Source organism: Citrus clementina, unplaced genomic scaffold (genome assembly GCF_000493195.1).
Source record: "Citrus clementina cultivar Clemenules unplaced genomic scaffold, Citrus_clementina_v1.0 scaffold_5, whole genome shotgun sequence".
Classification (NCBI taxonomy): domain Eukaryota; kingdom Viridiplantae; phylum Streptophyta; class Magnoliopsida; order Sapindales; family Rutaceae; genus Citrus; species Citrus x clementina.
Window position 1 is genome coordinate 2,297,124 of NW_006262201.1, and position 25,366 is coordinate 2,322,489.

The following is a 25,366-nucleotide window of genomic DNA, read 5'->3' on the forward strand; positions in this document are numbered from 1 at the left end:
TATTATTTTTTAATTAATTTTATTGATTAATCTAGATGTGTTATTGCTTGGAAATGTATTAATTTTTTATTTTTAGAATTTTAGAAATTGATATTGATTCATTAATCCAGGTTCAAAACCCGAAATCCGAAAACCCGAATTTTTTCGGGTTGAACCCGGACCCAGACCCAGGTGAAAAAATCCAAGTTAAAATCCGGGTCCGAGAAAAGAAAATGGTATCCGGATCCGGATCCGAAAAGGCCAAACCCAGACCGGGACCCGAATTTTGCCATCCCTACAAAAAACTAACCAAATATTATAAGAGTACGATTTTGCCCTTGAATTACAAAATCTCTCGTTTTGCTCCCAGCCGGCCGGAGCAAAATATAATATGCTTTCAAAAAAAAAAAAAAATTGTCTCGATTTGTGTTCCCCAAAAGGAAGAAGCCCTAACACTCACCAATTTTTGCTCGCTCATTTTCTCACATTGTTTGCAATTTTTCAATTGGACAAAAGCTTTACAGCGCAAAAAATCTCAATTAAATCTTTAGAAGACAAAAAATCAAGATTAGAACTCTAAATTGCCGGCACTTTGGTATGTACTCATTATGTTTAATGTTCCTTGTTCCCTTTTCATATCTCGTTTAGATTCGAATATTGTTGTGGGTTTCTGCGGTTTTGTTGAATTATTGACCTTCTTAATGGTTTTAGAAAATCTTTTGTTGCATGCAAAGTGCTTGCTGAAATGCTCGTGATACATTTCCTTTTTTTTTTTTTTTCAAATGATATAGGGAATTACGTTTTATGAGAATATGATTATGTAGTGTGATTGTCCATGTACATGATGTCAAAATTTTGTTTATTTTTAACAAGTAATGCTACTTATGCAAAGTTGAAATACAAACTTTGTGCAATTGTGTTGGTATTGTTTGTTTTTCAACTGATTTAGAAAATGAAGTGGGTACTTTCGTTCATAGGTGAATTTAATCGCACATTACCAATGGGGTAACGAAATGCATAATTGTTATTGATAGTTGCTGTACCAACTTTGCGATTAAAGTGTTGTTGTTTCAATGTTTTGCCATAGCATATCGGGGAACAGAGTATATAGTAGTGATGGTTTTGATATGTGGGCATTTTGCTTGCTTTAAGCCTAAATATGCTAGAACCTAAATGTATTTTTTGTATTGTCTCAGCGTAATGGATCTGGTTCGGTTTCCGGTTGTGTTTGATGGGGAATGGGTTAACGTGGACGGTAAATATAAGTTCAATGGCCGTGAATGTAAAGGAGTTATGCTGCCCCCTTCAACCACTTATACAGAGTTGTTGAAAACTGTGGCTCGAACTATCAATGCCAATCTATCAGATTCCAAAATCACCATGAAGTTTGCATGGAACTCACCAGAACCATTGCCACCCACAGAAATAACGGGGGATGAAGATGTGCAATTTTTCATGGCTGAAAATCGTGTAGCAAGAACTCCGTTATATGTTACTTCTGAATCTAGGTCTGGCTACAGGTTAGGGAAAGACTGTGTTGATGTGGTACCGGAGCCGAAGTATAATCAACATGATGTAGGTCCTAGGGAAGAGATGCCTGCAACTTTTGATCATGTAGAGCCATTATCTAACGTGGACGTGGAGGGTCTCTCTCCTAATAACTTACCAAATGAGATTGAAGTGCCTCCTGATGAAGTTCCGGATACACAGCACACACAACCCAATAAATCACCACCGAGTGTTTCCTCTCGAAGCAGCCGCCCGGCACCCTATAAGGATAGACTGCCTAGGATTAGTTTGTTGGCGAGCAGTAAGAAAATTGTTGTAGATCCTAATGCTGTTCGAAATATTGTTAAGGTCAAGGATGACTTTGTAAGTCACAGTGGTCACAATGATGGTGTGTACGTAAAAGCATTGTTCAAAGACAAGGAAGAGTTGCAAATGAAAATTGGCATGCTGGCCTTGCAGAAAAACTTTGAGTATAGAGTGACGCGCTCCTCAAAGGACATTTTGGTTCTCAAATGTGTTGCTAAAGATTGCAAATGGCGTCTACGTGCTGCAAAGTTGAAAGGTTCTGATTTTTTCCAGGTGAGGAAGTATTATCCTGTGCACAATTGCTCTCTGGATATTAGTCAACGAAATCACCGACAAGCAAGTTCGAAGCTAATTAGCAAGTTTATTAAGTCTAAGTGTGATGGTGTTGCACGGTCTTACAAACCTGGTAGCATAAGGGAAGATATCCTAAAGCAATTTGGTGTTAACATAAGTTATGACAAGGCTTGGAGGGCCAGAGAATATGCACTGCTCTCTGTAAAGGGTTCGCTTGAGGAATCTTTCTCTTTACTTTCAGCATATTGTGAAATGCTTGAAAAGAAAAATCCAGGCACCATTACACATATAGAGACTGATTTAGAAAACCACTTCCAGTCTTTCTTTATGGCACTTGGTAGTTCAATCCGTGGGTTTAGATCTTCAATCAGACCAGTAATTGCTGTGGATAGGGCATTCCTCAAATGTAAATACCAAGGCATCATGTTTCTTGCTACTTGCAAAGATGGAAATGATCAAACATATCCTTTAGCATTTGGTATTGGTGACTCAGAAAGTGATTCATTGTGGGATTGGTTTTTGACTAAGCTTAGAGATTTAATGGGTGAAGTTGATGATCTTGTATTCATATCTGATGATAATGTAAGCATAAGGAAAGGTATAACAAATATTTTCCCACATGCAAATCATGGTGCATGTGTATATCATATCGGACAGAACCTTAAGGCTAAATTCAAAGATGTTAATGTGCACGAACTTTTCTTCAAAGCAGCTTCCTTATATCGTCAATCAGAGTTCAATGATTTCATGGCTGAAATTCGTAAAGTTGATCAAAGAGCTGATCAGTATCTTGTTGAAATTGGATATGAGAATTGGGCACGTGCATATTCTGATGGGCGACGGTATAATATTATGACTATTAATACAGCTGAGTGCATGAATGCTATTGTAAAGGATGCCCGAGAGCTTCCCATCACAAAACTAGTTGATCATATTAGGGAGCTGTTGCAAGTGTGGTTTTGGGAACGTCGGAATGAAGCTGTGAATATGAATAGTCAATTGACAAATTGGGCTGAAGGCGAACTCCAACAAAGGCACGATAAGTCTCTTTCATATCAGGTCTTAGAGTCTGACCTGAACGAATTCATTGTCAAAGATGGGTTTGTGGAGGACAAGGTTAACTTACATGACAGAACATGCAGTTGTCAAGAGTTTCAGCTTGAGCAGCTGCCATGCGAGCATGTCCTTGCCGTTTGCAGAATTCATAACATTTCCTGTTACACTTTATGTTCATCTTTCTACAGTTCTGAGGCTTTGGTGGCCGCATATGCAGAGCCTATTTACCCTGTTGGCGCACCAGAAGAATGGGATGTTTCAGAGGAAGTCAGAAACCATATTGTCCTACCACCAGCTAAGCATCGGACATGTGAGCATTCTACAAATAAACGAAAACAGTTGCAGAGGGAAGATAAAATGGTGCGTAAATGTGGGAAGTGTGGCAGTCTAGGTCACAACCGTCAAACATGTAAGGCAGCAGAAGCGGTCATTCCCAGCTCCAGCAGTTGCTGAAGACCAATGCTGTATCTGATGTAAAAAAGAATCAAATTTTCTGAGTTTTTTTGTATATTTTGTCTTTAATATTTGACTCATCATATTGATGCTTCATTTCTTTCTGTAGGCATTCGAACACTAATTTGTAGGGGGGAAAAAAATGAAGTATCCTCTAATTTTCTCTAACAAATTTTACACTTTAGAATTGGTTGGTGCCGCAATCTATTCAGTTTTGCCTTTCATGCTTTTCGCCAATGGCAAGTTTCATTGCCAATGTTAGTCTAAGGTTTTACTTAGTCCCGAACCAAGTTATGCTGAAAGGAGTTATGTTCTACTGTCCAGATTAATAGTCTCCAGTTAATCATTATGCAATTTGATTTTGTTTTTTGCTCAGAATTATAATGTCTTGTGGAAACGGGTTTTTTTTAAACCTAAATGCAGTGTTGCTGTTAATAGAAAAAATCTAAAATGTACAGCGACCAAGAAAATTTCTAAAGTGCACAAACGTCCGTCTGGTTTGCTATATTCACATGTCCCTACAAGTTGGGAGTAACGACAGATTACTAACTTGATCTAACGGTAATCCAATCCCCTGAGGAAAAGTCAGTCTCTGGCTCCAGTCGTCTTACCACTCTGTATCTGTTGCCACAATGCCTAGTTGAGAATGGATTTCTGCATTAAAACTCATCCTCATCCGGAGAATTTGATTCATCAGAATCGCATTCGTCTTTAAAATCTAAGATGCTTGATGGTGAGCATGCTCATTCCTCTGTTGAATTTTTCTTTGCATTCCCTGAAATAAATGTATGGTTGAGTAACTCCTCTGCTGACCACCTCTTCTCTGGCTTCCTCTCCAGGCATTTAGCCAAGAAATCGAGTACCTTCTTGAAGAACTGAGTAGGAAAATGAGGCTTCTCATTGCTACATGCAATCTTTAGAAGAGTCGCAGCTCCATTAGAAATTCCAGTGGCCATTTCAATTACCATGCATCCCAAGGACCAAATAGCTGTAGCAAAATCCAATCCTTCATTTCTCAGGACCTCAGGAGCCATCCACAATGGAGTCCCCCCAATAGATTGCCAAGACTGCTTCAAGTTTCCGTTGTTTTTCAAGTCGTTTACCCTCCTTGCACATCCAAGATCAGGCAATTTAACGTCCTCATGTGATCCCAGGAGCACGTTATTGCATTTAAGATCACAATGCAAAATCCCATTACCATGAAGAATCTCTTTCGTATACAACCGAATGACCCCTGCATCTAATGTTCCTCTAAACTTCTCTGCCACATCTAATAAGCTTCCTCCGGCCATGTACTCCATGAATATATTAACAGTTTTTTCACCATTTCTTCCCTAAGTGAAATCTATCCCTAGACACTGCACAATGTTTGGTGAATTAAGACTTTGACGGATTTCAGCCTCATTCCTTAAAGCTTGAACTCCAGCTTCGGACTCTGCAGATTTTACAACGAAAAGTGCACCCGTGCCCTTGTTCATTGCCTAACAAACAGTAGCAAATGATCCTGAACCAACCACTTTTCCCTCCACCCAGTCCCCGCATTGAGAACACGAATGTTGATGATTTGCAGCCATTATGCTCTCTTTTTTCATCTATGGAGAAAGACAGTACGATAAAAGTCCTCGGTGATCAGCAACGAATCAGGTACAAAACCCAATTCAGAGGACACTTTTGATCCCTTTGAATGCATGTACCTCACAAAAACTCTCTGCCTTTCAAAACCACCACCAACAACAACAGCCTTAATACTATGTCTATAAAATGAAATGTAATGCACTGCGACGAGCGGTTTCCTGAGGAGCAGAAAACCGCCCTTACAGGCACAATTTCTATCTCACCAAGCAGTTACTAGTATTATTATTATGACTTCTTCCAAAGCGCAAGGAATATTTGAGGAAAATTGAATTTATATGCTTATGAAGTTCAATGAAACGCAAATGGTTTGTTGTCCTAGCTTTTTTGGTACAGTTTGAATTTTGACTGATTAAGAGGCCTAAACATAAGGACTATTGTTCCTTCTGGAGAATAGTGCTTTTCTAAGAATCACACTTATATATAATAGGTTCCTGGTTTTGTATTTTTATTTATTCTGAAACTGAGAGTTGGGTATTACACTTGACATCAATAAGGAGAATTTTCCGGAGCCATCAGTTTTATTTCTGAAGGCAAACATTTGATGGCAATGGATGATTCAAAGGCCAATTGCAGCATTAAAGCATGCCTTGATACTCTTCTTCCTTGAAAGCTGTGGTTTAGACAGTACTTTCTTCGCGAGTTATTTTGGCCATAAAATGAGTTAGCAATAGTCTTTGGTTTATAAAGCTGGACGTGACGCCAATCAATCACTGCTACGTGTTGGTGTATTATTAGTGTGACCGTTATGTAATGTCCATTAGTAAATGAGATATCTTAATTTTGTAAAAATAGCATCACTCACAAAACTGGAAGTACCATTGGGAAATTTTAAGTACAAGATATCAGATAAATACAACTACAATAACATTCAAAATGGCTTTAGTTTACCATATACAAAGCTCCAAAAGCACCAACGTTCTCTTATATTTCTATGATAATCTCCTCCCTTACCCTATACAAAAATCAAGTAATGTAAAAAGTTATAAAACAATCAATTTATATAAACATTCTCCTGCAAGTGTGATCAAATAAAGACTGCAAAAGACTTTTGGCTCCTTGTTCTTCTGGCAGTTTCAGAAGCCTTGCAACTTTGGAGAACCCAGCATGATACCTAAGCAGAGATTCGTCAGTTACTTCGGGTTTCGTCCATTTTTCCAAAGTTTTGGGTTTCGGCCTTGTTAAAGCCCATTGCATGGCCCATATGGCCAAAGGCCTCATGTAGCACAGTGATCTGTATTGGTCATCGGTGTTCCAAGCTTCTGGAGTTTGAAAAGCATAACTGTGAAGAAAACATCAATTTGTTAGTGATTGAAGAACAGTAAATCTTGAGCAGATTATTGTAGTTCTGTAGAAACTGTACAGACTTCCTATTACTATAATATTCATAAAATTTTCCAAAACTGAGTAATTTAACAATAGGGTCAGTTGTAATTATCTTAAATTTTAATAACTAGAGTACGATGCTTTATGAGTCCATGATGCTCTGAAAGAAAGCACTAGGAAAAAAATGAGGTGCAAGCAAACATTAAATAAGATTATCTAAGAATGTTAACACTAGCCTGCTTATGCTTCATTGGCAGCACTGCATTTCGAACGAAAAGCTAACTTACCCAAGTCCAGTTCCAGACCATGCAGCTTCATAGATTCCACAGGCAGTTTGAAATCCTATGTCTGCCAAATCTTCATGAATCATAGATGCAGCAACTGCATATGTGACGCCGGACCATATTTCTCTTGACTGCATTGATGACATGTCAACTCTTCCATCAGGTAGCATCCCATTAACTGCCCCCCGCTTCCCACCCATCACCTTTAAGACATTGTAATTATAAACCTTTTCCAATGCACTTCTTGCTTTGTCTTCATCAACAATCGGCAAAAGACCACATGCTCGGGCATACCTACAATAGATCAACAAAGTACATTCCACTTTCAGAAGAAAAATATACTTACAATAACCAAAGCATTTTTTGTATTCATATTTTTTCTAAAAGATTATGAAGCATATTTTTATCCGAAAAGATAAATGAAGCTAACATTTAGTTCAACACACCATTGTCCAGCCAATTGATCAGCTTGAATAGACGAACTTTGACTGCTACCACTGTTGTCATAATTGAAGTAGGAACCATTCCACAATTTCTCGTATACAACTTTTGCTTTCTGAAATTTGAACCAAAAATAATCCTCAGAGCCCCTGTCACCTACTTCACGAGCCAGAGCTGATGCAGCTTGTAAAGCTGCAACCCATAGCCCTCCACTGTAAGCACTTATACCGGACACTGACCATGTATCATATGTTTGATCAGGAAAACCATCATTCTCAATCATACCATCACCATCCCTATCAAATTGGTCCATATAAGCCATTGCAACGTAAACTGAGGGCCAAACAGCTTTTGCAAACTTCTTGTCTCCTGTGGCAACGACATCCCTGTACACTTGTAGAACAAATTTCGGATTCAAGTCTTTCCACCTGGCAGTGTCATAAAGGCAGTAGGCATTTACTTCAAACCATGGGTCACAAATTCCAATATCATGAGGAACAGCTCCAAGAACCTTTCTTGAGACCCACTGCCCGTCGTCTAGAAGCTTCATCTTACTGGGGTCATGCATCATTACAGCTGCTGCAAAGTCTCTTTGGATACTGAGTTGAATTTTAGGAAATAACATGATCAGTGCAAAAGAAGAGTAGAAATGAACATCATAGGTGTTCCACATTAGATATTCAATTCCTTCAAGATAAAGGAATTGACCAATGTTTTCTTCTCCATCTTGAAGCAAATTAGTTCCAAAAGCAGAATTGAGTGCAACTGGTGTGTATATTTGCTCGAGTATTGAACTCATCCTCTCAAGAATGTTGACAGCAGTATCATTTTGATTCGGTACGTCAACAATTCTCTTCAAATCTGATTGTGACCAATCAAGGGAAAACTTTCTATGGCCAATAGTTACTAAACTATGGACAGGAGGTGATCCATCTGCTAGACAAATAAAAGGTTAACTCATGTCCATCAAGTAATCAAATTTCAGAAGAGTAGACTGTACACTGTACATACCAGTCCAAACTGAGCCTCCAGCATTTAGATAATAGAGCTCATTAAAGAGAGTGATGGGATACCTGCAAAAGAATCTTCGGAAAAACTTTAGAATCTTAATATATGAGAAATCAGATAAAAGACATTGGCAAACGCATCTCAGCTCACCACTCAGGAAGCCTCTTGTCTTCAAGAATAGGTCTTTGCCATGCTTCTATCTGTAACTCCCAACTACCATGCTCTTTGTTTAAGAAAAAAATGAGTCGGTAAAAATATAACTGAGAGGGTCTTATAAGTTAAAAGTAGTGACAAGTACACATTTAAGATTTGAAAGAAAATAATTGGACAATGATAATTGAAACATACCAAGAATAGCATCACGGGCAATATTTGCAGCTGCATTCTGATGAGTACCATAGAATTTTGTGTAACGCCTGATGATGAAAGCCTTTCAGCATACAGACAAATTTTGGTATCTGATTTTTCTCATGCAATCTCCAGCTTACCTGTAATATGTCTTTCCACTCATAAAGTTCGCCTCAGGGCAGTCCCATGCCAATGAAAATGTAACTTGGCCCTCTGAATCTGGGGGAACGGTCACAGAAGCTGCAATGGCTGCCCCTATGGATGATCCCAGTTCTGAAGTTACCGATGTTTCCATAGAATTAAGGCGATCAAAGGATCCATGCTATTACAATATAAGAATAGATATTATTCTCTGTAGTAATATGATAAAAGAGGCATGGAGAGCATAAGATAAATAATCTGATGCAATCAATTCCCTGCTGAATTCCGAGGTATAGAAAGACTTTCTTTGAAAGAATGAACCAAGAGAGAAATTGCCAACAACAGAAAATGTAGCCCATACAAATTCTACGTAACCTGAACATAGTAGTCACTAACGGGTGAACACTATTTCAGCGATAATTTAATTGCAATGCACATCTTGTAAATCCAAATCCGATGATCATCCTTCTTAGAATTTTATTAACTTAAGCATATTGCCTTACCATTTAACTTTCTACAGAAAAAAAAACTGTGAGGCAAATGTCTATAACCTCACCTTTAACATGATCTAAATGTAGGAGACCTCCATGGTCTGGAAATATCAGTAACCCTTCTCCATTGGGATGTTTTTAACAAATTGTGATGAAAGGTTTTAAAACAAATCTCATCATTCTTCAGGGAGGCATGTGATGAATTTTAAAGCCAGGGTTTCATATATACAGTGCCAGATATTGCAGAAACAGAATAATTCATATGATGGTCTCTTCTGCTGAATCCATAATTGGGGTAAGTTGCAAAAACAAATAATATCATGTACTAACCTCTTTTATTTCGTGCCACATGTCCTTTGCTGTTAAACCTAGGGAGTTACCAGATATCACAAAATGAGGACACAATGAGACATGGACACCATCAGTCTCCTGTGCTGCAAGTGCAAAAGTCACTGGGGGTAGCTGATGTGAAGTCCTGTAATGACGGATGCAAGATGTTATGTTAAGTTGCACAAGATATAGCAAAATGAAATTTCCTATCCAAGTCTTCAGTTCTTTTTCCCATCTATATCATGGAAAGATACTTGCTTGTGATGTAAAAGAACAGCATGCACGCCATCGTTCATCCTACAGGGATTAAGAACTATTAGTTAGTACAAAACCACGGGCATGAAATGTATGTATAGAGTAAAAAAATAATGACAAAGATTGTTACTTTGTTTTTGAATTGTAGTGTTGACCAGTAAATTCAGAATCCCCTCCAACAGAATTCTGAGGCATACAAAATTCAGAGGTCATATTCTTGTCCAAAAATCAACATTGTATTATCGAAGAACCCATGCAAGGATAAAAGGCACCTACTGTCCACGTAAAAAGCAAGGTGATGTCTGCAGAAGTCTTTCCTGAGTTATATATCTGAAAGAACATAAAAACTAGCAGCTTAATCCCAAAAAACCTTTATCGAATGCCCAACAAACAAATTTCTCAAGGAGCTCTTCCTACCGTGTAGGTAAAAACTGATACAGGGTAGCTGCTCTCCTTATAATTATGTGGTATAATTGGGGAAATTTGGCGACAAACAATTCTAAGTTCTGGATCAGGTTCGCCTGCATTGACAGATAAACCTATCTATAATTATATGTCCAATTTTAAGATGCGAACACTCTCAATGATACCTATATTTAAAATCAAATTACCCTCATGTACGGTCCAAGCTCTTGGGTATAAAGCATGATATGTTGACTTATCTCCCTTCAGATTCCAATCCCAAGATCCAATCCCTGCAGCTGTTGTATCTCTGTTTACGTACATCATCAAGTAAGCCTTGATTTTAGTTTTATTACATCTTGATTCTTTTATGTCAGATTTCAAATGAGAGGAAATATGATTGAGAATAAATTACTATGCAGTAGATTGATGGCTTACTTCAGCACCTCTGGTGTCTTTGGACACAGCACACTGGAATATTTTTGGCCATTTGAGCGTGAAACAAAAACCTGCATGTGGTGTTCACATAAACAATACAAAAGAATAAGATCATTTCACAAAAAAAAAAGAAAAGAAAAGAAAAAGAATCAGCAAAAGTAACTGCCTCAACAATCATTCAACAAGATTTGTATCAAAAGCTAGAGAAAACCACTAAAATCCAGTAACCAAAAACCTACTCAGTCGGGGATTGATCATCTTTTTCTGAAAAAGGCTATAATTTGGGGACAAGTGAACAACACAAACTCCAAATTGGAGGTGCTGATCAAGGTTCTTATTGTTAGTTGAGACTGATTATCAAGATTTTCTTTGATTAGATTAATAATCACACATAAACAAGAGAACAGAAGAAATTAAAAAATGTGTAATGCAAAACAATGTAGTCTCAACAAGCTTTTACTATCTAGCAAACAGAACTTTTCATAGTGCATGTGAATTTATTTAGTGGAAAAAAATATATATTTTTTTTCTTCTCTTCGTGAGAGATATACATAAGACTTACAGAAAATTGATTTGCTAAAACTGGTTTATCTTCACACTCTCTAGGGAATATTTGCCAGCGCTGAAATTCACCTCTATAACTTCTTCCAATGCTTCCTGAACTGAAGGTTTCATTTCCCCCAAAAGAAGACAAAATAAAATAAAACATCAGAGGAGATGCAAAATAATTTATTCAGGTTCTACAACTGCTTCAAAATAAACAAGCAACAAGTAGGACCAGACATTAAGAATCGAGGGGAATGTCTCCAATGGAAATGTCATGAGAACGTTAACAAGGCGCTACGCAATTTGGAAAACAAAATCTGAAACACTCAGGTGAATGACTAAGGAGAAAGAGTTACCCAACACCACCAAGGGGAACACCATGAGAAGATGTTAGATGGCGCTTGATAAATGGATCAATGAAAGCCCGCTGCAAAAGATATCATGAAGACAAACATGGACCAAGATTTTAGTATTTTTAAGTTGTAGACAATATTCTTAGAAATTTTGAAACACCACAGTGAAGTGGAGACTGAAGATATTAAAAAAGAGCATACCTTTCCTTTTGCAGCTTCTTCCCTAATAAGGCACAAAATCCGAACACCTATGGGAGCCTATCCAACGGAAAAAGGGGAAAAAAATTGACAGGAAGTCAACATAACTTTCTAACTTTCAAATACAATACGAAGAATTGGTTTTCAGAAGCTTTTGATATCTAAACCTGTAACATACCAACTGAACCGTTTCCTTCCAATTCAATGTAAACTGTGAAAGAGGGATTTCCTCAGTACTTAATTTTCTCTGCCAAGTAAGTGATGCAGGTTTCCCCGGGTCAACCTTAATACAGGCACAAAGAGAAAATTAGATATGAAGCATACTTTAAAAAGGCTCAAAGCACCATCTACAGAATAAACAAAGAGCTCAATGAATCCCAAAAAAGAAACAGCGACATCAATTGTCTCATGAACAATATCCCATAAAGTGGTAAAGAAAACTTCTCTCACTCTCAGCATCAAAAGAGAGTGTGAGCATATGTATGGTTTTTCTGATGTATTCTGTACAAGAACTGTTGCATAAACGCCAATTGAAGAAAAACATTGTCTAACATACTTAAATCTTTTGAATGTTTGAAGAGAATGTCTTATTGCAATTTCATAGTGCAGATTGGAAAATTTAAAAGCTTTTTCAGAATGCATCAAGCTTACCTTATCAAACGAAGAATTCAACGGTTCCTTCTCTTCTTCATGAAGGCCATTCTCCAAAATCTTTCCTTCAAACATCCTCTTCCTGTTCAAAAAACATGGTTATCAGATAATAAAACTTTGCTAATTAGACAATACAGTCCTTAAATGCAATTCACTTCATGCAAGATTGTTTGCCAACAAGTTAGATAACCAGAATGCCTTGTATCCTATAGCAACCATTCTGGTGATGCAAGATTGCAAGTTCTCTTCTCCATCTCTCCATCTTCTTAGCAACCAAACAAGAACTAAATCCTCAGAAAAACATGAATTAAGAAATTCAAAGATAAGATTCCCTCACATAATTATTACACATCAACATAGACAATGGAAGAATTGGATGAGTATAGCAAAGACACAATGCCACACTGAAATTCAACTCAATACAGTATAACTGATTGCTATCTGATTAATCAATTGCTCTGTCAAATACCAACAGAAGAAGAAACTGAACTAAAAAATCATAGACCCCAATCCAACTAAACAATGCACAAACAAGTACTACCTTCTAAAGAAAAGAAAAATTCACAGTTTCCCAGAACTGATATCACCAAGATCACTCATGTCCAATCTGCTGAGCACACGTACATACACACATAAGTAAATACATGCATGCATGGACACATGCATCTAACCACATAATTACATGTACAATGCGAAAATGATAAAAAGCTTCAATGTCAGAGTCCTTTACGACCCATTTGACAAACTCATTCCATCATCTAAATTCCAAATAAAGTTCATCAAAAAAGTCTCTCCACACACATGTTCATTCATTTATTGATACACATACATATATTGATATACACCTACATACACATAAACCCGTCCATCCAGCCAACAACAAATAAATACATACACGCATAGATCAATGGATGCCATACATACAACCATATAACTACATGTACAATGTATAAATCAATCAACAGCTCCAATGCCAGATTCATTCACAACCCATTTCACTAATTCATCATATAATCTGAATTCCAAATAAACGTCATCAAAAAGATCACTCAACACCTATTCTCACACACATACATATATTCATATGCCTGCACATGAAATCTTGGTGCTGACTATCAATCAAAAGAGCCTCAAAGCAATCAAAGATCGATCAAAAAGAGAAATGGGATTCACATTATTAACTGTAACTGACCTGAGAAAATTTCGTCAGAAACTGAAAACGTAGAGACCTGTTTTTGTCTTAGTTCAGCAAGTGTAAGAAGCAGAAAGAACTTATGCAACAACCAAGGAGCCCAATTTTTGCAATAAAATAAGTAAATTATGAATAATAATTTCAAATTAATTAAAACGGATTGTTGATTGGTCAAAAATATTGAACCGTTTTTTTTTTGGACTTTATTTAAATTATAGTTGTAAGAGTTTGATTTTTTTATTTAATTTTTTAATTTTTGGGTTACAGATAATTGGATATTGTTTCATAATTTCCGTACGGGATTTTATGCCATATAAATGAAATTCACACTACAATAAATATTTAGATTTTCTTTGTCATATTCGTAATATTTATAGGAAAAATTATAAATAGTGTTAATTTATTGAGGTTATATTGTATAATTATAACATAGTTCCTTTGTTTTGCCTAATAAAGGAGAATTTATTAACTTTAAACTTATATCTTTTTTATTAAATAAAAATTATATTTATTTAGATTTCAACCAATTTTTATTTTCACATATTAATATGAGTTTAGTTTCTAATAATGTTATTCATTAAAAAAAAATGAATAAAGCGCAATGATTAACGAATGTGAGTTCTTTAATTTTTTTAAATTGTGAATTCTTTTCTATAAACAATTTTTATAGTTAATTCTCATATTTTTATTCTATTAGTTTCCTCATAAAATAATGTTCTTTCATTTCCTCAATCAGATTATATTTCATATCGTGAGTCGTGTCCATATTGTATTGAAATTTTGACAAAATTTCAACTCCAACATGACGTACGTGGCTTATTTAGTTACACAAATTTTCCATTTTAAATCCACTTAATTGTTTTTTGATACAAATTGACCAAAATTAATTATGTATTTACCTATTAACATACATATTTTTAAAATTTAAACACATAATCAAATATGAAAATAATATTTGGTTTGGTAACGCAGTAGCAGGTAATTTTGTCAATAGAGGAGCTTCTAGTTCATTTATCTGATTGGACAAACCACCAATATCTATCTGTAAGAGCTTACTTGAGGATTCACGAGCTCTCTCCAAATATCGTTTTTCACAATTTTATAATTCATCTCCTTAGCTCTCATTTTTTTTTTTTCCGCTCAAGAGTACTTCACATATTGATAAATTTTATTAGCTTCAATCATTTTTATAATAAATTTACACTCTATATATAATACATATATTTAACTTAATAGAGTTCATATGAATAAGTTAGTCATGTAAATATATCAATTTTAAATTATTATACCCCTTTAAAATCTATCAAAATTTCACTTTTTAATTATTATACCCATTAGTCAATTAAATTTCACATAAGAAAATTAAATTAAATTATAAATACAAAAGAATTAAATAAAATATAAACGCATTGAAATGTAGTTGGAATAGTCCATAGATGGTATTGAAAATTACTAGGCTTCCACCATTCTACGATTCACCCAAAATTAGAAAATTAAAGTAAAATTTGTAAATCCTTGTTTTCATGTAAAAAATTTAAATTATATATATGTTATGTAGGATGTTATTCTAACACTTTAAAATTTTATTGTTTTAAGTTTTTGGTATTTTTTATTTTAATCAAAGTTAGTGTCTTAACCTTTTTTTTCTAATATAACGACACTTCGATTAAAAATTAAACATAACCTAATCGCATTAGGTTGGTCCTATATTAAAAAGATATTAGTATTTTTTATTTTTTATTTTTTATTTTTTATTCTATCCATTTCTCTTCTCCATCAATATGCTAATGCTTCAATCAATCATTGCAGAAAATTGTTTTGAAAAACTGAGAATTTATTTCCGTTTATTAAAATTTAAGAAATAGCTGAAGAGTTAGTAGCAAGTCTTTTTCATTGTTTACATTTGTCTGCAGCACGTATCATGTAGAATATTTCAATCCGACGGCAAAGGCTTGTCTATATTTAGATAGCGATGTGAAAATATCAAAGTTTTTTGGAATCTTCTTCTCCAAAAGGTTCTGGTGAAGATCTTTCTTTTTGTCCCAACTTGAATCAATGGCGATTAAGAAACAAGCATATGTATGATAGGTCCCTCAATGGGACACGTTCGTCTTTTAGATTGGATATTTTAGCATATTTGAGACCCAATCTCATAATGAGCAGTATTAGAGAATCAAACTTTACATTTGTAGTGGAAATTTGTTGGTGAAATAATTCAGGTATATTCAGACGAAATATTTAAAATTTAAAGATAGTTTCGTCTGATAAAAGTATTATTAAGCTATATCTCATATTACACTTATTAGACTTATGATCTTTTAAATCAAATATCTCGACATCTAAACAAAAAATTTATTTTGTTTTTGGTCTGCTTTATGTGACATTAATTATATGTTATTTTTCATCATGTTGTATATAATGATATCTAATATTATATATTATTGAACAATTTATGTTACCAATTAAGTAGCACTGCAGACACAATTAATCATAAATAAATGTGATAACAATTACCACATGTTTCGTCATTTTTAGAGAATGTTAAAATAAATGAAGAAGAAACATATGGCATTAATATTCATGCTACGTCTATTCTGGTATCTTCACTGTTAGAAGTTTAACAACACTAATTTCGAAATTACATATGGCCTGTGTTGGATGTTGCCTTATAAAGAAACCCTACGCTAGCCAACGGAGCAATATTTCAACCCTGTTTGATACTGTGCTTCTTAAAATTATTATTTCAAAAGAGTTGGATTATTGGCACTCCGTCGTTAATCTTACAAAATCCTTTGTTATATTACAATTATATTTCCATTTATATGCTCTCTCTTCAAAATTTATTTTGCTTGCACAATATAAAATTTTTTATTATCATTAAAATAATTCGAATTTAAGAAGTAATCTTCTAAACTAAAATAATATTCTTGTAATATACATAGCAACAAAATCAGGGTACAACATAGTGGGAAAATAAATTAAATGAAATTTTATATCGTTAGAAATAATATTTTAAAGATTTTCAAACTAATTGTTTCACTCAAATTCTACAAGTATGATAAAATTTCATTATACCCATAAGATATTCATTATTTTCTAAGTTTTTTTTTTTTTTTACTTTTTTTAGATATTTTTCTAATAACAAAGAAAGTTTAAAGAGAGGAATACAATTGTTCAGACTGAAAGAGTGAGAAAGTTATTAAGAAATATAAGATCTGCAAATTAAAAAAGTATTTATTTAGAAAAATGATATTTTTATTATTAAATGGAGTATAATTAAAAAAAAAAAGGGATTTCAAGAGGATTTTAGAGGACTGCTAATAATCGGACTCAATTCAAAATCATATTTTACACGTAATTTTAATAGTTATTTTATAATTATAATTTTCTTATTTCACCAAATCGCAACACCTCAATATTAAACAAGGCGTTAAGCACAATTATCCTTCAACGATATTTTCTACACATGCCTCCATTTTAATACTCTTTTGGTGGTGTCAGCAGCATTTGGGATATCATCCACGTCAAATTCTCTCACTGCTTTAACATACCCATCAGATTCATCTCCTAGGCTTTGACACCAAAATTTCCTTCGACTCTTTGTGTTGTCCCCACGACAATGAAACTTTAACTTGAGTTACTGTATTAACTTTTATCCCTCGGCCAGCTGCTTCAGTTCATTCAAGGTAGGATCAGTCTTTAATAACTTCATTGAAAGATACCCACAAGCTCAGCTACCTTTCAGATATTCGGATCAACCTAACTCGGTAGGGGAAAAGTTTATTGTTGTCCCTACGACAATGAAACAATAAACTTTGCTGCAGACAGAAGAAAAGTTTATTGTCGATCACCATTATTAATTATAAGGTAACAATTAAGCTTCCACTATTTAAAGATGTGGCTAACAAGCTTCCACTATTTGGGTGAAATTTGCGCACCATTGAACCTTTTTTTTTTTTTTTTCTACCGAATTTCGTAAATTATAAGATTTTAAATTCGAATATATAGGTTGGGGCGGAGTCAGGGTTTAACTTTAGGGGTTGCCGAAATGTATAAGAAAAAAGTATTGTAACAAAAGCAAAGTAAATGCTATTCAAATGTTAAATTAAGGAAGATATAAACTAATTATTTTTTATACCATCTAATTTAATCATATAGCAAAATAAATACATTCTGAAAAAGTTTTTGTTGCCGATTTTCAAAAAAATTGGAGATTCAGGAAGAGATGTTGCTAAATTTTCTCCACGATCTTCTCCTTGATCTTCTCCTTCATTAGATCCTACTTGATTAATTCCTCCAGCTTTTCTTCCTCGTTTAACAAACTTTCATTGGACTTTCGGTTAGAAGTATCATTGTGACGGAATAATTCTAAGGTTTTATAACTTGGAAAATGAATCCTTTTTGTCGGATGGCTGTACATTATTTATAGAAAACAAAGGTGGTGGTTTCAAAGAAATTAAATAAAGTTTATGTATTAACAAGAAAGCAAAATCTAAATTTGATCCGTATAAATCTTGAAAATCTCTACCATAAAGAACCTATGAGCAAATCTATATCCGAAGAATCCGCTATAAAAACATACAAACAAATTTAAATCCCGAAGAATCTGCTATAAATTTGGCAAATAATATTGTAATTATGAAAAAAAAATTGTAATTTTATAGAATAAGATTTTTTTTCCTTAATCAGTTACATTTTTTCATAGTAATAATCAAGTTTATAAGAAAATATAAATTTTTTTCATGAATTATAATTTCTCCCCTCTATTATAAGTAAAATAATTGACTGATGTGATAATTTAGATAAAATTACTGCATCAATCGTTTGGACTTAAATGATTGGTAACCTCTCTATTTTTAGTTTATTGAAATATAATCATATAAATCTTTTTTGGTTAGCATTTGGCGGGAAAGTCTATTGCTGACAGGACCAATAAATCAGTGACACGTGGTAAAGCAAGTCAACAAAGTGAAATCTACTTGTCTGATGGCATGTCAGTATAGCTCACAAAGGTCAAAAGATAAGTTTTATGAGAAAAAAGACAATTTCGATAAATATGTCTAACATTAAAGGGTATTATTAAAACCTAAATTTTATTGGTTAGAGCCAACACGTGAGCAGTGCATGTGATCATGAGAAAAAACAAAATATCTTCTTTTTGGCTAAGGATGGGGACCGCGTTAGTTATCTTTTACTGTTCTTTGAAAAACAATAGGATCCCACTACCTTACAATCAATGTATGATATATTCCTCACATGAACAGTGAGTGGGTCCCACTCATACACTGTTTATGAATGAGGGATGTACCATACATTGATTGTAAGGTAGTGTTTGCCAAAACAATAGGACAATAGGGTTGGGCAGCTATTACGTGCCCAGCTGTGGTGGCAAAAAGGTGGTTAGAGGTTTCATTGCCTCTCAAGCTCATGAGTCTCACTATCAAGGAACCACAAACAAAATTACTTAAATAACTCACCTAAGGGATGCTATCCATTAAATGAATGCCACGAGTCTAAAATTATCAAAGTACCCTTAGGCACACTCCACAAAAGATTAAGGGTTTATCTGAAAATTGGGAATTTCTTGTTATTCACGGAAAGAGTCATCTTCTTCCCAAGAACAAAAATGTCATTGTTAAAGTTTTAAAGTCCCTTACACCTTGAGGCCGCCACTCTATCATCCAAATCTTGGGATCTCGAGCTTTATCTCTCTCTTGTTGCTCCATCTAACCTTAGGCTCTTTTTTTCAAATCTGATTTCTTGAGACGCTGTTTCATCTTCTTTTCCCTCCATTTTTATACATTTTTAGAAGATTTTTACCATCTCATCTCTCAAACAAGCTCTCCCATTATTCTTCTCTAAAAAAACTCTTTAATCTCCATAAGACCACATCTTCCTCATGTTATTACCCACCATATACAACCTTTAATAAGGTTTTGTTCATATCATACAGCAAATCATGTAATACTTCACGTACATAGTGGATTGGAGATAATTACTCCCACGGAGGTAGGCCAAAAAGGTGAATCACGTAAAATATTATGTGTGTATTGAGCTCCACAGATGAGCTCTCTAGAGCTATCTTTGAGTTCACTAGAGCTATTCCTTGAGCTCTTTAAAGCTCTTCATGTCAACTCTTGAAATTAACTCTCATAAACTCCATTGAACTCTCCATATCAATTCATCTCCCAAATCACCTCAATTCACCTCTAAAACCACCTCAATTCACCTCTCGGATCACCTCAATTATATCTCATGCCAGAAATAATAGAATTACATAATAAACCCAAACTAATTAGCCTAATCTCTTCACAAAATATAAATTTTATTTGTTTTAATCGAATTTGACCTAGATGCGATGAGAGCAACCACCTAATGGTTCAAAATGGGATTCTAGCGAAAATTTGGTTAAAACATTTAGCATTTCTTTATACGATATAATTCTTGGTCTATATCAAAATTGATTAGAAAACCTTTTCAATTTAGGACCAGCTTGGTAACATTATACCTTTTGAAATAATTGTTACCAGTTGCACTATAGAAATAATTAGTTTTCAAAAGAATCAATTAAAATGTTTGATAAAATTTACTTTAAAAGAGCCGTTAGTTTTAAAAACAGTCATATATGTTTGGTAAATCTTATTGCTTAACTATTCTAAGAATATAAATAATTAAATTGGACATAATATTGAATTAAATTTATTTAAATATGTATATAAAATATTTTTTATTGTGTATATGTAATAGCTGATAACTAAAATAAATAATTTTTATTTTTTATGTAGCTATCTCAATATAATTAGTAATAATAATAATCTATCTAAAATTAATGATTTTATTTGCTAATTAATAATGATAATTCTTAGATTTTATAATATATATGAGAATATATATGAAATTGTAGTGGTATAAAATGATTCTCAAAATTAGATTTTGAAAAAATATTTATTTCCTTCTTTTTAAAATCTACTGTAAGATGTGATAATATTGATAAAAATAATTGCTAAAATAATTTATCAAGTACTAAAATTAACTTTTAATTTTTTAAAATTATTTTTTAACCTCCAAAACCAATTCTAAAGGCCTTTAGTACGATTCTATAAATCTAATACAATTAGATAAATCCTAAATTATATTTATTCAATTAAAAAGTAAAATCCAATAAATTTTAAGGGTGACTAGATTTCAAAGACGAGAATTGTCGAACCAAACCGATAAACCGATGGGTTTATCCTAAGACATTAAATCAATCCGCCACACCCTCACTGTCTTTCACTCTAACGACAGTGAGCCGACAGCGGCTCCTCTCTGACGCCTACGGCCACCGTCTCGCGGCAGTCAGCCCGTCGCAGTAGCTCATCGCCTCCGTCCCTGTCGCAGCTCGTCTTTTCAGCCGTCGGCGTCATCTCATCTAGTCGCCATTCGTCGCTTCAGCCAGCCGTTGCCGTCGCGTGGGTGAGTTAATTAATTATGGGAGTAGATATGGAAATTGATAGCAATAATCGAAGAATTATGGAATATTGATGTATTTATGGAATAAGTTGTAAACTTCATTTTATATTTAAGGGGCTGTGGCCATATGGATGGTATTGAATAATTGTAATTCGCCAATGTCTGTGGAAAAATTCCTTTTAAAATTCCGTACTTCTTCCCTATTCATATCAAATTACTAGATTAATTTTTGTAGCAGCTATTAGATTGTTTGTGAGCTGTTAGTTGCTAAATTCTATCGTTATTGTATTTGGGGAAAATTGCAAAACCTTTACAAATAAATATATTTATGTTTTTTTTTTTTGGGAGGGGCAGCTTTGAACTTGTTATTGAAAGAATTGTGATGCTGTTATTAGCTTAGAAATGGGATTTATTGTATTGGCAAGTATTTTATATAACTTGAATTTTTTTCTGTGTCTGAGAGTTTTGTTGGGTGTTTTGAATGAATCAAGATTACTTAACTTTTTTTTTTTTTGGTTTAATCCCTTTCAGATGTCATCGAAACCGCCATTACCAAAAAAGAAATAGCTTAAAGATCAGTAGAGTGGCAGCAGTTCACTAGAATTCCAGATGATAGTGACAAGTGCAAATGCAATGTCCAAATCGAAAAGATTTGAAAAAAAGGAGATGATATGATAAGCAAAAGAAAAGATAAAAAGGGATTGGTAACCGTAAACTGCCACAAAACAATCGCCGACAGCCCACCGCTAAGTTTCTCAGCGACTTTCTCACAGACAGGTACTAGACGTCTCTCCATTTTACACTACAAAAGTCAGAAGCAATCCCAAATCTCAACAAAGATAAAAGCAAACTAGTTTCTCAGTTCTTTGTTTTCCTTGTAGAATAATTTTCTTTTGTTTTAATGGACTTGCATAATAAATCAAACAATTCCAATTCAATTGAAGTCATCTTTGACTCTTCACTGAACCTAGAGCAGACACATCTCAAAGAAGGCTATGATGAAGGCTACACTCACGGCCTAGCCACCAGAAAAGAAGAGGCTAAAGATGTAGGCCTGAAACATGGCTTTGAAACTGGCGAGGAACTAGGCTTTTGCAAGGCTGTCTCGATGTCTGGAACTCGGCTATTCATTTCAATCCGACCTAGTTGTCGGCCCGGGTCGAAAAGAGCATCAGGCAAATGGACAAATTGAATGAGAAATGTCCAGTAAGTGATCCAGAGAATGAGAACATTCAAGAGACAATGGAGGCTTTGAAGCTTAAATATAGAATTATTCGGGCTGCATTAGGTGTGAAACTGGAGTATGATGGGTAGCCTAAACCCAAAGAGATTGCATTTTGAGTCGAAAGCTAGTTTTTTATGTAATAATCTTGGTGATAATGCATAGTTACATTAATTTTCCCCCCCGTTTTCGTAGGAGAATTTGATATGATATAACTATGTTGCGTTTTAGTCTCAAGTATTTGCTTAGTTGGTTTGTATTGTAGTATTTTGGTGACTACTATGGATTGCCTAGAAGGTTGAGGGTCAGCAAAATTTCTACTAGGGGGTGTTTCGGTTCGTTTGCATTCATTTAGTTTTGAAGAACTGAATTGGATACTGCTCACCCCCAATTTCCAGTAACACTTTTCTTATCATAGTAACCCCATCCATGCAGGCACATGCGTGCAAAAATGAAGATACTCAGTACATTGAGACTATATGTGTTGGTATTCTATTTGAGCATGATTAAAGAATGACAGGACATGAATTTCTTGCTGGAACACTCAACATGTTTAGCTATGTTGTTGACATTGTGATGGAACAAGTGATGACTTTCTATATTTCTTGCATCACTGATCGAGTTGAAATTGTTATGTGAGAAAAAATAAACATTGGAATATTTTATTGGATGCCCTGGAAAATGAAACAGAGCTGAAAGAGGCAGTTTGGCATAGCTTGAACTAATAATGTGAGGATGAGAGACATGCAATTGTAAATTTGCATATTGAGCAGCATAAAAAACTAATGTAGGGCTATATAATTATGCTGAGCTTTGCGGACTCAAATATTGATTAGGCATAAAAAAATCACCAGGTGGCTGTTCTTATTTGAGTTTATACAGGCTTTAATTTGCAATCCAAAATTGTAACAATAATTATGATATTTTTCACTTGATATAGTTTTAGGCAGTGATTGCTATTCTGTATTTCTATGTTGACATCTATGTTTCTGGTTTGTCTTCAGCTTTAATTTGCAGCTAGCTAACACTAATGTTTTACTAGTTCTAGAATGTTGCTTGAAAATTTCTCTTTTGAAGTTGCTAGAGTGTGGTCCCCAACTATTATGGCCACATAAATTCCTGATAATGCCATTTCATTATCCCAATCTTTCTTTGTTGTGCAATTGGTGGCAGGGAGCAAAGAGAAGAAAAATGTTAAAGCTGATGCTTGCTTGCTGCAAGGTATATATATCTGAAAGTCGAAACAAGGCTGCACTGGAATCAATTGAACAAGCTGCCAAACTATTTTCAGAAGCTGCTATTGTCAACAAATTTGAAGATGTAACTTACAATAGAGTTGGTTATACGGTGGTCTCCAAATTGGCTCCAAAGCCATCTTCAAACTCTCATCCTCTGAAAAGTACTGTATTTGCCATGGTTAAAGCTGCTTTTGAGAATATTGACCTAGATATGCATTCTGGAAGTCATCCTAGGCTTGGAGTCGTGGACCATATATGCTTTCACCCTTTGGCTTCTGCACCTTTGGACCAAGTGGCCGAGATTGCAAAGTCTTTGGCAGGAGACATCGGATCTGATCTTCAAGGTTTGTTTCCTAGAAAGTCCAATGAATATAGCTACTAGAGATTCTAGCAAAGCTGAAAATATGAATTGGTACTTTTGCCTTCTCTAAATTCCTGCACAAATTCATAACTGTGAAAGGGCCAGATAAGCCTAAAATAACAGCATGTTTTGTTTTGTACCTTATCCAGCCTGAGGGGTGTGTCCAACACAATTTAGTGCTTTATCCTATTATCTTGTTTAAGCAAATTTCAGATGCCAGAATTATTGATAACCAAGTGCTTTGAAGTTTTGCACTGATACAAAACATTAGAGTGTTCTGATGTTTGTGGTTTCTTTTGTATCCTTTCTTGTTCAGGACAAAGGACGTGCATTGAGTGAGCTCTTTTCTCATTTAACATGGGAGTGTTTCCATTGTATATTGCCAATTCTCTATATTTAGTGAGCCTAAATATAGAATTGGGTTACCAGAATGCATCTCTTATCTTACTACAATGGTTACAATTAGTAACTCATGAGCATGTTTTATTCTCTTGGGAAATTTCCTTTGCGCTTGCTGATGATCCTCAATGTAGCCTGCAGTTCCTACCTTCTTATATGGAGCTGCACACGAAGAGGGAAGGACACTTGATTCGATTAGAAGAAATCTGGGATATTTTAAGCCTAATTCAGCTGGAAACCAGTGGGCTGGAGGGTTAAATTCAGAGTCTTTATTAGTGAAGCCAGATAGAGGTCCTGATCAAGTGACTCAATCAAAAGGTGTCATTGTAATTGGATCAACGAGGTGGGTTGATAACTACAATGTTCCTGTCTTCTCCACAAACATTGCTGCTGTTCGCAGGATAGCAAAGCGAGTAAGTGAAAGAGGAGGTGGACTTGCTTCAGTACAAGCCATTGCTCTTACACATGGTGAAGTTATCACTGAGGTAGCATGTAATCTGTTGGAACCCAGTAAAATAGGAGGAGATAAAGTTCAGCTAGAAGTCAAAAAGCTTGCAGGGGAAGAGGGTATGGCTGTGGGGAAAGGATACTATACTGACCTTTCACAGAAAGAAATAATTGAACGTTATATGAAATTGAATTCACTTGCTTAAGATGTAGATGTTCATTTTTTATTTACTTTCTGTCTAAGATATTATGTATTAATTCCAAACGATTTTTATTTTCTCTCAATTATCGTTGGCTGATTTTAGTTCAAGCAAAGAAGATTTAATAAAATAGGTTACTTTTTCTTTTTTATTTTTAAAATTTTGTTCGAAGAGTGGAGGAGAAGATGAAGAACAATAGAATGCGAAAAGTGAGTTTTAATTGGTGTAGGTATGAATAAATTTTTAAATTATGACAATTGACAAGTGGTGTTGATTGGAAATATTGGGTGTCAGCTCAAGTCGGCATTTTTCAAATTCTAAGTTAACACAAAGCAAAAAGTATCGAAATGTATTTTTTTTTCCCCTCATCCAAATTAATTGTGAAAAACAACGGGAGGGAGTCTTTGCATCCAT

General features: G+C 34.6%; 3 protein-coding genes and 1 pseudogene across 6 annotated transcripts; 2 read left to right on the plus strand and 2 right to left on the minus strand.

The window, feature by feature from the left end:
• The first annotated feature begins 322 nt into the window (after positions 1–322).
• Positions 323–3,792, plus strand: LOC112098564. The gene is made up of 2 exons (XM_024185181.1): positions 323–574; positions 1,176–3,792. Exon 2 carries the CDS (start codon positions 1,180–1,182, stop codon positions 3,595–3,597), a length of 2,418 nt encoding a protein of 805 aa, XP_024040949.1. The 5' UTR covers positions 323–574; positions 1,176–1,179; the 3' UTR covers positions 3,598–3,792.
• Positions 3,793–4,142: 350 nt separating this feature from the next.
• Positions 4,143–5,171, minus strand: LOC18041465 (annotated as a pseudogene).
• Positions 5,172–6,115: 944 nt separating this feature from the next.
• On the minus strand, positions 6,116–13,694 carry LOC18041466 (non-lysosomal glucosylceramidase). The gene is made up of 20 exons (XM_024185014.1): positions 13,634–13,694; positions 12,442–12,523; positions 11,969–12,073; positions 11,794–11,850; positions 11,596–11,666; positions 11,256–11,355; positions 10,694–10,764; positions 10,465–10,565; positions 10,271–10,374; positions 10,130–10,183; positions 9,984–10,039; positions 9,857–9,895; positions 9,599–9,743; positions 8,777–8,958; positions 8,637–8,704; positions 8,439–8,511; positions 8,292–8,353; positions 7,286–8,213; positions 6,843–7,133; positions 6,116–6,511 (listed from the first exon to the last, which is right to left on the minus strand). The coding sequence occupies exons 2-20, from the start codon at positions 12,514–12,516 to the stop codon at positions 6,229–6,231; spliced, it is 2,865 nt and encodes a 954-aa protein (XP_024040782.1). The 5' UTR covers positions 12,517–12,523; positions 13,634–13,694; the 3' UTR covers positions 6,116–6,228.
• A 7,096-nt stretch (positions 13,695–20,790) lies between these two features.
• Positions 20,791–25,034, plus strand: LOC18041467 (glutamate formimidoyltransferase). 4 transcript variants are annotated; one of them, XM_024184768.1, is made up of 5 exons: positions 20,791–21,088; positions 21,617–21,862; positions 22,062–22,291; positions 23,481–23,889; positions 24,447–25,034. In XM_024184768.1, the coding sequence occupies exons 3-5, from the start codon at positions 22,265–22,267 to the stop codon at positions 24,956–24,958; spliced, it is 948 nt and encodes a 315-aa protein (XP_024040536.1). In that variant the 5' UTR covers positions 20,791–21,088; positions 21,617–21,862; positions 22,062–22,264; the 3' UTR covers positions 24,959–25,034. The 4 variants fall into 4 exon arrangements, with proteins under 4 accessions (XP_024040536.1, XP_024040535.1, XP_006431512.1 ...); XM_024184767.1 differs by having other exon boundaries at positions 21,617–22,291; XM_006431449.2 differs by lacking the exon at positions 22,062–22,291.
• Positions 25,035–25,366: the final 332 nt, after the last annotated feature.

Bases quoted from the DNA above. Each gene is read 5' to 3' on its own strand.
- LOC18041466 (XM_024185014.1), bottom strand. From the start codon at position 12,516: ATGTTTGAAGGAAAGATTTTGGAGAATGGCCTTCATGAAGAAGAGAAG. The intron at 10,375-10,464 runs GTAATTTGATTT...CTGTCAATGCAG, and splicing joins AGCTTGGACCGTACATGAGG to GCGAACCTGATCCAGAACTT. The intron at 8,214-8,291 runs GTATGTACAGTG...TTTGTCTAGCAG, and splicing joins TGGAGGCTCAGTTTGGACTG to ATGGATCACCTCCTGTCCAT.
- LOC18041467 (XM_024184767.1), top strand. From the start codon at position 22,265: ATGGACAAATTGAATGAGAAATGTCCA. The intron at 22,292-23,480 runs GTAAGTGATCCA...AATTGGTGGCAG, and splicing joins AATTGAATGAGAAATGTCCA to GGAGCAAAGAGAAGAAAAAT. The intron at 23,890-24,446 runs GTTTGTTTCCTA...TGTAGCCTGCAG, and splicing joins CATCGGATCTGATCTTCAAG to TTCCTACCTTCTTATATGGA.
- LOC112098564 (XM_024185181.1), top strand. From the start codon at position 1,180: ATGGATCTGGTTCGGTTTCCGGTTGTGTTTGATGGGGAATGGGTTAAC.